This window comes from Thunnus maccoyii, chromosome 9, assembly GCF_910596095.1.
Source record: "Thunnus maccoyii chromosome 9, fThuMac1.1, whole genome shotgun sequence".
In the NCBI taxonomy this organism is placed as follows: Eukaryota; Metazoa; Chordata; class Actinopteri; order Scombriformes; family Scombridae; genus Thunnus; species Thunnus maccoyii.
In genome coordinates this window covers 31,112,735-31,125,230 of record NC_056541.1, presented here as the reverse complement: position 1 = coordinate 31,125,230, position 12,496 = coordinate 31,112,735, and the positions used below count along the sequence as shown (strand labels likewise).

At 40.2% G+C, this 12,496-nt stretch overlaps 1 protein-coding gene across 1 annotated transcript in view; it reads left to right on the top strand.

Moving 5' to 3' along the window:
- fam189a2 (family with sequence similarity 189 member A2) overlaps window positions 1-6,953 on the top strand; it is a 38,572-nt gene extending 31,619 nt beyond the window's left edge. Inside the window, exons 6-11 of the mRNA XM_042421985.1 lie at window positions 1,028-1,161; window positions 1,393-1,570; window positions 2,635-2,707; window positions 3,467-3,634; window positions 5,890-6,227; window positions 6,364-6,953. Of these exons, the coding sequence (XP_042277919.1) occupies window positions 1,028-1,161; window positions 1,393-1,570; window positions 2,635-2,707; window positions 3,467-3,634; window positions 5,890-6,227; window positions 6,364-6,681 (1,209 nt within the window). The 3' untranslated portion in view covers window positions 6,682-6,953. The remainder of the gene's footprint in view (window positions 1-1,027; window positions 1,162-1,392; window positions 1,571-2,634; window positions 2,708-3,466; window positions 3,635-5,889; window positions 6,228-6,363) is intronic.
- Window positions 6,954-12,496: the final 5,543 nt, after the last annotated feature.

The following is a 12,496-nucleotide window of genomic DNA, read 5'->3' as shown; positions in this document are numbered from 1 at the left end:
CAGGGAGGTGTCTGATCGGTCCCAAATGTATTCATGACAATGTATTCATTCAGGCTCCCAAACACTATTAATTTCCGAATGAATGGATATTTTGTGTTATTGTTGGCATTGAAAAAAAATATTTTTTTTGGCCTGGCAGGGGTTCTCGTTGGCCCAGGCAGCCCGCCAGGCTTGTACAATTATAGGGAAAACACTGCATACTGGACTATGATTGGAACTAGTTGATGTCACAAATCATGCTCATAGGCTCACCCCAAAAATTCAGATTTTCAGTGAGCACAGAGAAACGTTCCACTTTCAGCAGATGAATGTGAAAACAAACTCTGCATAGTGAAGCTCAAACATCCAACTGATGGAACAATAAGAAAAACTGATTCATGAGTGGAGGGGGACTGTAAATTTCTTCACACTGTGCATTGTGTATGCATCTTTGTGTCTTTAATTACCCATCAGGTACAGAGCACACAGCAGACTACACATGGCAGCCTCATTATTACTTTGTCTGTGCTCTTATACTGAAATATCACTTGCCCCACATTGTGGTAATTTAATTAAACTCAAATGTATTTAGGTACATTTACATTTAGGCACCATGTTAGACTAATATTAACTAATATTGATGCAATAAACATACTGAACTAGATCCGGAACTGAAGATTACATCGAGCTGACTTAAGGCCCCTATCATGTCAAAAATGAAGAAAAAGCTTGCTGCAGCTCTCAACGAACTTAAAAACATCTTGGTATTTATTAAAACATTTTCTACAATTGAAAGAGTGAGAAAGTGAGTTTCATATCTGTTTTATCAGACTTACTTATAGACAAGCACATGCAAAACATGTTTCTTGCAGTTTGTAATCTAGCCTTATTGGTTAATGTTCAGTGTGCATTTTGTGTATCAAATTAGTCTTGCCTGAAAGTTATTCACCCGTGACCAGTCACTTAATATGTTTTAAACAAGTGCATCTGATCTAATAGTATTTGAAATGACAAATGAGTGATGTCACATGTCCCTGCTCTGTGATAGGACGAGCCCAGAGCCACAGTGGAAGAAGGGGAGGAGCCTGCCCAGGTCCCGGACCCAGATGAGTTTGTGGCCCCGGCCCCTCCTCCCTCCTATTTCTCCACTTTCTACTCATACACACCACGCCTGGCCCGCCGGTAACAGTGCACACACACACACACACACACACAGTCCTTTTCATCCATCAGTCCTCTGCGTAGCGGTATAGCTCTGCTTTGTTCATCCTTAGAGACAGCTTTCAGAACTGTGACTGTAAACTTGTCCTGCTTTCAGTGGAATGTGTCTCATTAGCTTGACACTGGCTGGTGGGAGTAGAACATGATATCTCACACTCATGAGCTGCTTGATGCTTGTCTTGTGTGTTCCAGGATGCTTGGGGATAGTGTGATCCCTCTTCCTCATATCTACGGGGCTCGGATCAAAGGGGTGGAAGTCTTCTGTCCATTAGACCCCCCACCTCCATATGAGGCTGTTGCTGGAAGCCCCAGCAATACAGTCCCTCAGGGACACACTGGATTAGGATGCATACAGTCACCTTTACACATGGTGGGAAAGATCTGGAATAGTCATCATCAAGATTATACTGTGCTTAAAGGTTCTATATGTAGAACAGTGAAGCAATTTACATGTATTAATGTTTTTTTTATTGCAAATGAGTGAATGGGTAGTAATGTAATGTAAAAGATGAGACCTTCCCCGACTTTCTCGGTTGTCTGTAAGACCCTGTGGACTGATTTCTATGTGAAGGACCTGGGCCGGATTTTCCATGAAAATCCAACAGAAGTGATGTTTTGCGTGCCTCCAAGTGCCTTACCTCTCTCCAGCTAACGTCAATGAAACGACCAGCATACATCACAACAACACAACAAAAACGATGCTATCCAACTACAAACAACCAGCAGATATTAGCTCTCCGGCTAATGAAACAGCTAGCTGCCTCCATCAACACATTTCGCAACAAAACACCCCTGCAAGGACAAGTCGTCCGCTCCTGAGCATAAACAGCTAAAACAACATTATTTCCTCAACAAAAGAGCAGAGAGCGAGCACCAGAGAGATAGCAGAACATAGTTTACCCCCGTTGGATGGATGGATTAAAAGCAGCCTTTCTTTCACATGATAATAGCACTATTTGAAAATTAAGAAACATTTGATTTCACATTGTTGCAGTTTAAAGTTATGTAGGATTATTTATATAGAATTTAGGTTAGCCTGAAAAACTATAGTACAAACTGTAGTACAATTCTAAAGGTGACAGACAGTTCACCACAGGACAGTAATCCAAGTAATTTGGTGTAAGTGACGGCAACTTTGGCCTCACAACAGAATCACAACCAATACACAATGTAAAAACTGCAGCCAAACCATGTCACTGTCACTGATCTTCCTGAATTCATAGGGGTCAAGGGTCAAGAAGAACTCAACTGTGACCAAAATAAATGTATTAATTAATTATTATTAATAAATTAGTTTATTTATTATTAATTTAATTAATTTATTATTAATTTAAGTACTTAAGTTTGCCAATAAACTCAAATTACCAACTGAGCATTTTTGACCTGTTTGTATAACTGTATGGTGGTCTCTGTTTTTTGTGGGGTTTTTTTCAGGAGACAGAGGTTGCTCTGACAGAGCTCACTATAAACCCTACTACCACTCCTGAGGCAGGAGCCTCTGTTGAAGGTATGACACATGTCCATACAGCAGGCAGAGTTAGTGTTTAGGGCTAATTTAACATCAGTTTAATTTGGCTTCTTTGATTTACATTCTGTCCTTAGCTTAAATCTGATACAGACACAAAATGCAAGTGCAAGTCTGTCTGTCATGTTTCATGTTTTTATAATGCATCATACTTACCAACAAATTCCAATGTGGAAATGCAGAGCTGCCAAAAGCTCTGGACTTGGTGTTGACTTCTGTGGCAGCTGCAGTGGCGGTTTTTCAGGAACAGAACAATGAATTTCACTTTTACAAGACAGATCGATGAAATAATTGCTATTTAGACTGCATCTGTATACCACTCTATAACAACCTTTACTGCTGTGGTGATCATTTTGATAGGTCCTACAATTTATCACTCACTGAAGTGACCAACTCGATTGCATTGGAAATCGAGGAGCTTCAGAACCAGGTTTCTCATACCCTTGATCAAATAAAGGATGGAGAAGCACCAATGGGTTAGGCTTGGTGCTAAGCTAAGATCACAGGCCTGTTCAACACCACATCCTTGAGGCGCAGGAGAACAGGATGTCCTCCTTTACAGCCTACCAATCAACAGATTGAGAGATCTTAGAGAACTGGCTATACTAGTAGGGCCATTTTCAGGACTGATAACAAGAACTTCTGTTTTACCTTCATTTAGCTAAAGATTTTCAGATGAATGTCTGACAACTGGAATTCGTTCTAATGGTACACGTGTCTATCTGTCTGTCCATGTCTAAGACACAAGTCCACAAATGGAATCAGCTTCACCAGGCGTCGCGCCGCAGGCCAAGCCTCAGCTCCAGCCTACTCAGCAGCAGCAGCATGCTCTAGCAATGACACTTCAGAGGAAAGCAAGGATCCACCGCTCCAACAGTGACCCAGTGTTGATGGATCTTGCCGCTAAAGGTTCACTTTTTTCCTCACGTAGATCTAGACAAGTGTAAGATGAGAATCATGACACAGAGATCCAGCACAACAATAAGCCAGTCAGTTCAGTAGATGTTTACTGTCTCCAAGAGACAATGAGTTTGCAGAAAGGTTGAGCCCCAATCTTAACATTGAGTTTCCTTACCACCAGATCAGTCAATCAGTTAAAATAGATTCAATAAAAGATCTGTATAATAGATATTTTATTAAAAAGATTATAAAACATTATTATAAGACATTGTTTAATTTGGCTATCTGCGCAAAAGTATAGTCATTAAACTTAAGGTAATTACACTGTGTGACAATCCTAACCATTTTCTAACCACCACTGATTTGCAACTGCACTGGTGACACTTCACCATTCCTGATGTCCGCAACCATATCATTTGTCTTTTTATTATTTACCACATTTCAATATACATTCATGTTTGACAAATTATGATGTACAGTATTAAAAATGACGAATAATTCAGCCAAGTTAATTCTTAATACATTCTTAGTACATTCTGAGTGAGTATTATGGTATCAGCAACAAATGTAATGACCCATACAACATGTCCATGTGGGCCCCACTTGAGTTATTAACATAGACTTTGATAGAAATTCCATCAGATCCATATGTGTGTCTGAACTGCAGGTGTACTACAAGTGGAGCTCATGAGAGCAATCATCCCCAAACCCACATGGGTTCCTTCTTGTGTCCACTTATAGTATATTTATTTATTTACTGAATGGGACAGTGTGCAGTTTGAAACATAAAAGATGCAGTGCACCAGAGTTAGGTTGAAGCTAATTTGCATCTGTAGTCATGTATGGGATGATGACTGGCTCCACAGCCATGTGGGGCCCTTGTGGACCAAACTGGGGTGCAAATGGGGATATCTGTTGGTTAACATTTGGGTTAAATACTTGGCAAGTTACAGTAGCCTACAGGTTAGGACGCATGCTACATAACTGCAACGTCTGCACTTCCATTCCGACAGTGGACCTTTCATGTGTCTTTTCATATCTCTCTCTCCCCTTTTTTCAGAAGGCTTTTCTGTCACCTCTCTACTGTCGCTATCTAATAAAGGCATAAAATGCCAAAAAAAAGGATCTTGATTTTTTTTTTTTAATCATTGGGGTTAAACATGGCTGTTGCGCAAATTTAAATATTACATTAACTATTAATGCCTTTATTCGATAGTTGGCAGTATAGCCCAACTGATACTGGATTTTTGAAGCTGATAACCATATTGATATTTGGGAGTAAAAAAAAAAAGCAGAGGCCAATATATGAAGCAATAGTAAATTTTTTAACACATACACATAATAAGCAGAACATTTTGCAGTTGAGACATCAACTTGTCAGAGCTGTCTGGTGGGTAAACTACGTAATGTCGACACTGTTTCTAAATTACATCAAATCTAGTTTGGCATTTCTTCACTGTAATTTCTTGATACTTATTATTACTGTTATATTATTACTTACCAAATTTACACTGATTTGGTGTAAATATCTGCAACAAGCTAATGTTAGCTGTAGTTGACAGTGTAGAGATAGACAAGAAATGAGGGGAGATTATCATATTTAACTTAATTTTTTGTATAGTGAATGAAAGTGTTTCTGTGTAATCTGTTTAATATTTATATGACATCTTATATTCTCTGGTGTCATAAGCCCCACTAGTGGCCAAATCTATTCCTAAAATGAGCCTGCATACTCATAAATAGGGCCCGATGTCAGGCCTGAGGTTAATCACTTACATTATATCTTGTGGCTCCAATAGTAACCCACATTAACCAATGGAGCCCATAAACACACTGAGGGTCCCATTTTAGCAGTTTATCCCTTACCCATGTGAGGCTCACATTAATATGTTGGCTGGAAATTGTTTTCTTTGACATGCTGCCTGTATACAGAATGATAATGCTGGGGATAAGGAGAAGACGCATGCATAGGGGCAGCCACTGGAGGCCAGACACTCATCTGTTAACACACACATCAATTGAGTAAAATATCTAAAATCCATCCAACCAGTTTAAAATAAACAAGGGAGACAACAGGCTCCACTTCTGTGACTTATTTTGAAAATCAAACATTTCTTCATGGTTCATCTGGTTGTTAATTGGTGGCTCTGTTTGCAAAGTAAGAGATGTTTAATAAATGTTTGTGGTTATGTCACATGACTGACCAGTAATAACTGAAGAGCCAGAACACTTACTATGTCCTTTCCCTCCGATTTCTTCTATAGTGCGGAGCAGCGATGCTCCCATCACTCCTTCTCTTCAGACCACAGATTCTTCCACCCAGACCTCCCAGTCCACACTGGCTGCCAACTCCCAGGGACGGGTCACACTCCGACGTGGGCACAATGACAGCAGAAAGCCCCGCCGGCCCCGGCCATCCTCCATGGTGGACTACCAGAGCTACCAACACACACAGCAACTGGTCAGGAAAATCCTGGAGCAGCCGGCTGCTCAGGGCCTGGCCCCTGAGGTTCAGGAACTGGTGGACAGTATACGACATGTCCTGCAGTCTGATCAAGAGCACATGGAGGAGGCTGTACGCTGTGCCAGCTACATAGAACAGGTAGGAGGCCATCCAGAGATTTATAACACAAAACTACAGATACTAACATCTCATACAAAAAACATTTAAATGAATTGTCAGTAAGTTTGTTCTGTGTGGTCTCAGGAACATTAATATGAGGTTTCATTCATTTCAGGTGTTCACTGAATCAGAGATGGGTCCCAGTCAGCCACAGCTTCCCCAGCAGCAGCAGCCAGCAGGTGGCTCCTCCCAGACTTTCCCTCGACCCCCCAGGAGAAGGCCTGGTCTGCTGCACCTGCAGAGCTGTGGGGACCTCAGCTCCTTCACCTGCACTGCGCTCGAGTCTCTGGAACACAGAAGAAACAGTACAAAACTGGGGTCAAGAGCAAGTTCTAGAGCAGGGTCAAGGGCAGCATCAAGGACAGGGTCCCGCCCAGATCATCCTGAACGCCCTCACAGTCTGATCGGAGTCTTCAGAGAGACAGTGCTTTAAGGGGAAACTGATATTGAAAGTATGTAGGGCAGCAGCAACGGCTGATTAAGTTTGAAAAAAAATGTATGTGCAAATGAGTGTGTGTGAGTGCAATTTTTTTTTAAATTTTTGCTATGCTTATGCTGTTTGTGACTGTATTTGTAAAATACAAATATATGGACACCTTATATTGTCATATAGTACTAAACATTTATTGATTTTATGTCAACATTGTACTAGGTGTGTATGTGCTCCAGTCAATTCAATACAGCTACATGATCCTTTTACATATATTTCAGTGTTATTTAATGGTCAGATGTATCAGCTTAACCAGACACAGATAAAACATAACGTTCAATTTTGCAGTTCCATAGTTTCTGAATAGGAAAATAGTTTCCTAGAAAGAAATTTGGTACTAATACAGGCCTTGAAAGAAATAAATATTCATTGATTATTAATTTATTATTGGAAACTTTATATTGTCACGTCACAGGTTGCCAAGCTTCCAGAAGGCAGGTCTTATCTAATATTAGCCAGGCCAGAGAGGTTGAGAGAGAGACACATGATGCTGCGGTTAGGAGCAACTGTTCATTGAGACAGTGATGGACAGTGAATGATGACCTTATCCCAGAAGTATTTTGGTTTAGTTTCTCTCTGCATCTATTTGTTGACCTGTTCTACCAGTATTACCTGTGCCGTGACAATATGTTGAGTTAAATTTATGTTTGTCTGTTGACAAATTTCATATTTTTTATATTCAACTGTCCTGCTGTGCACTGACTTAAATACACTCAAGGTCACACTAGGAGTTCATTAGTTCATAGTGTGACAATTGAATAGTGTCTCCATGTTCCCCATAGTTCCCCCAAATTACATAATTCTTTTCGGGAACGTCTGCAAACTTACTTGAAAATTATGTACCCTTAAATAATGTGTTACTGGTGTTACAGCCAGGATGGCTGGCTTGCCAACTTCCAGTTAACAAGCAACAAAGCTTGGTTGTTAACCAGACAAACAAGTAACAAGTAACACTGTTAAATCAGAGTTTAATGGCTGTTTGTGGAACAATTTATACTCTGCAGAGCAGGTATAAATGGAAGTGTATGATGTGGCACAGCTAATATGATAGCTCCCTCTATTTTGGACTGCCTCACCCTTAAATGTAAGAAAATACCAGGTTAACTTTATATAATGCTGCGTTCACATCATATGAAGGTAGTGATAGCAAAGATTCTGTGTTTACAGTGGCCACAGAGTTAGTCCTGCATTGTAAATAAAGCATCCATGTTTGTTTGCTTTTTCAGGCACCGCTGTTGTATTCAGCATCTGGGCTTGTGGGATATATTAGAGCCTCCCAGTCTCAATTACAACTGAAATGTTTTCATAAACACTATTCACAAGTTGGAAACTGGTAATTCAGATAAGATAATATCCCACATGACATGATCGCAGCATAAGAACCTGTAGTGTTTGTTTGTTCTGGTACTATGTCTGTTTGTGAAATTCTTTAGCTATTCTACTATTACTTATTTTCATCTGTATCACTGAGTTGCCTGTAGACTGCAGTGTTTGTCTTGGAAAGGTATGGCTGTCCTGAGGAGTTACTATCATATCTGATGGTGCTCACAGGATGGAGAGACATTTCAAAATCTATGTACATCTTCTTTGGAATAGGAAATGTGAGATTTCTGGTCTTGCATAGTGGTATAATGCAGCTACTTCAATCTGCCTGACATCTAGTAAGATATGCTGGAAGGTTTCCAGACTGTCTGAACTTATTGAGGACAGAGAAAGAAAGCGAGTACATGAAATATTTTGACACTTTCTTTGTATTAGCCTAAGTCTATTGCACTGCAAAAAGTAGACCTTCTACAGACATGGCTGAAATTATTGGTACCCTTGCATTTTATTAAAATAATGCACAATTCGCCTTGAACAGTGTTGAAATTAAAAGATATTTTACTATCAATGCATGTCTATGTTTGGTTTGCAGTGGAACAAAACAAAAAAGTTGTGAAAATAACTGAATTCATGCTTATTCTACAAAGACATTCTAAAAAAGCCTGGACAAAATTATTGGTACCCTTTAGAAGTTGTAAGAAATAATTGATTTGTAGTTATACCTTAAGCAGTTTGCTTAAGCAGTTAAGCTGTTTTAATTAGTATCACAGGTGTTTTCAATCTTTTAATCACTCATGCTGCCAGTTTAAAAGGAGAAAATTACATGTGTGTGTGCATCACATTGAACATGGAAAACAGAAGGAAAACTAGAGAATGGTCTGAAGACATTAAAAAAAGGTTATAGCCAAGCATGGTCAACGTAAAGATTACAAGACCATCTCCAAAGAGCTTGATGTTCCTGTGACCACTGTTGCCAATAATTTTAAAAGTGTAAGGCCCATGGAACTGTAGCCGACATCTCCTACAGAGGAAAATTGGCCCAAGATTGAACAGGATTGCTCAAATGGTCGAGAAAGAACCAAGGAAAACTTCAATAAATATTACAAGCTGATCTTCAAGTTCAAGGTACAATAGTCTCAAGTCGTACCATCCATCACTGCCTGAATGAAAATGAGCTCCATGGTGGAAGACCCAGGAAGACCCCACTTCTAAGGGGGAGACATAAAAAAGCCCGACTGGACTTTGCCAAAATGCATGTTGACAAGCCACTGTCCTTCTAGGAGAATGTGCTTTTAACAGATGAAACAAAATTAGCTTGTGGACTTTGGACGTGGACTTTGAAATTTCATGTACCAACACATGGTGACATGCAGATGACATACTTATGAACATATGTATGTAATTCATATATTTCAGGATTTTGGGGGGGGGGGTTGTATGCAAGAGGTCAGTAAAGGTCAATAGGGGCCTTCCGAACAACATCCCTGGGGTTTTCTCAGCCGTACAAGGTCTGATTGACTTGCAACCATGTTTGTCTGAAAGCTGGTGTTCTGCTGAATGTGTGACTGCCATTTTGCCCAATTACAACCGCAGGAAGTGCCCCAGAATTGACCCTAAAGGTCAAAAGGTCGACAGGCAAAAGCTGTAATAACAACAATCATAACAATAACAGCAGCAATAGCCGGGGAAGGACACCAACAGGACCGCAAAGGCTCAGCCTGCAACCCAGGGTTTCCTGCGAGATGAGAAAGCACAAAAAACTCCAGGGAAGAAGCCAAGTTAGTAAAATGCATTGATGGTACATGAATGCATACAGATGGAGAGGAGGAAGAGGAGAGAGGAGCTCAGTGCATCATGGGAAATTCCCTGGCTGTCTAGGCCTATAGCAGCATAACTAAGAGCTGATCCAAGGCGAGCCTGGCTGGCCCTAACTGTAAGTTTTATCAAAAAGGAAAGTTTTAAGCCTACTCTTAAATGTAGAGAGGGTGTCTGCCCCCCCGGACCGAAACTGGGAGATGGTTCCACAGGAGAGGAGCATGATAGCTGAAGGCTCTGTCTCCCATTCTACTTTTAAAGACTGTAGGAACCACCAGTAAGCCTGCCTTCTGGGAGTGCAGTGTTCTAGTGGGGTAATACAGTACTATGAGCTCTTTAAGATATGATGGTGCCTGAACATTAAGGACTTTGTAAGTTAGGAGAAGGATTTTAAATTCCATTCTAGATTTTACAGGAAGCCAATGTAGCTAAATGGGAGAAATGTGATCTCTTTTTCTAGTCTTTGTTAGTACACATGCAGCTGCATTCTGGACCAGCTGGAGAGTCTGTAGAGACTTGTTAGGGCAGCCTGATAATAAGTAATTGCAATAATCCAGCCTAGAAGTAACAAATGTGTGGACTAGTTTTTCTGCATCTTTTTGGGACAGGATGTGCCTGATTTTCTTACTTATTACGTAAGTGAAAAAAGGCAGTCCTTGAAATTTGACTTATGTGGGAGTTAAAGGACATATCCCGATCAAAGATAACTCCCATATTCCTTACAGTGGAGCTGGAGGCCAGGGTAATGCCATCTAGAGTAGTTTTCTCATTAGATAATGTGTTTCTAAGGTGTTTAGGGCCAAGCACAATAACTTCAGTTTTATCTGAGTTTAGTAGTAGAAAATTGCAGGTCATCCAGGTCTTTATGTCCTTAAGGCATGCTTGGAGTTTCTTTAATTGATTGGTTTCATCAGGCTTCATTGATAAATATAATTGGGTATCATCTGCATAACAATTAAAATTTATGTGTTGTTGAGTGTTTCCGAATAATATTACCCAAAGGAAGCATATACAAGGTGAATAGTATTGGTCCAAGCACAGAACCTTGTGGAACTCCGTGTCTAACTTTTGCCTTCATGGAGGATTCTTTGTTAACATGTACAAACTGAAATCGGTCCGATAAATAAGACTTAAACCTGTTTAATGCAGTTCCTTTAATGCCAATTAAATGTTCCAGTCTCTGTAATAAGATGTGATGATCTATTGTGTCGAATGCGGCACTAAGATCTAACAGGACAAGTATGGAGAGAAATCCTTTGTCCGATGCAGTTAGGAGGTCGTTTGTGACTTTCACCAGTGCTGTCTCTTCTTAAGAAGAGGTTTAATTACAGCTACTGTAAAGGACTGTTGTACATAGCCTGTTACTAAAGACAGATTGATCATATATAGTAAAGAAGCGCTAACTAAGGGTAAGGCTTCCTTATGCAACCTAGTTGGGATGGGGTCTAAGAGACAGGTTGATGGTTTAGCTGAACAAATCATTGAAGTTAGTTACAGAGGGCCTTCCTATATGTTTTAAGACTATCTTGCCTGACTAAGCAAGATTCTTCCACTTTGGTGGAACGCCAAATCCTTTCCAATTAATGGTTAAAATGGGAAAGTCAGTAAATTGGTCTGCATTGATCTATAAATTAATGTGGGTGATTATTACAATATCTGTTGCCACAGTTGCTTTATACTGTATGTTGAATCTCTGCAGTATCTGAAGGTAGCAGGACAGATATATTGATACATCTGCAGCCTCTGATTTGAGAACTGCTGCGTCAGAGCACAGTGCCATTACACACAGTTGCTCACTGTGTTTACCATCATTAAATCACATGCAAATGACACCAGACTTCTACAAAAGAGCCACTCATACCTCGACACACATCAGACTGGTTGATTAGAACTCGCTATTCAGCCTGTTCAGTCATAATTTGTGAATTTTTAACAGGGGAATGGCCCAATGGGGGTAACCCACAACTACAAATTGCTACTTGTCACTTTGATCATGAAGGTGACACTACTCCATAGATTATATAGGCTAGAATATAATATAGTATTGAGTATTTATAGTATACAGTTTAGAGAATATTATAGATCCAAGATGAAACTGACAGAAGGGTGGGATGGATGGAGAAAAAGGCACATTTACTAATCTGTCTGCTACTTCAGCACCATGGACAGCGCCATGGATTTATCAATACATAGCACAGTAAGGCTATGGATATTTCAGAGCCATGGTTGGGGCTGTATATTCTAACTTGCACAAACCTCAGTCAGATAAAGCCTCCATGAGTCAGGCAAACCAGAAAAACATATTCAACTAAATAACCCCCCTGCCCCTGCACTCTCTCTGCTACTAGGGGATGGAGAGGGGGGATGGCAGGTTAACAAGGTGTATTCATTTTGGTAATTTTGCTAACAAGGAGGATAGCATCCCCCTTCATCCCCCCTCAAATCACCTACTGAGCCTGTTTATGTGGGAGACAGTGGATTACCGTGACTCATCGATCCAGTAGATCTAACTAAGTGTGTTAAGGAGCCACAGTATTGAGATCGAGGCAACAATCACAGAGAGAGAGAGAGAGAGCCTGGACAAATAAAATGAAGTTTATAGAATTATAAACAAAGTTCA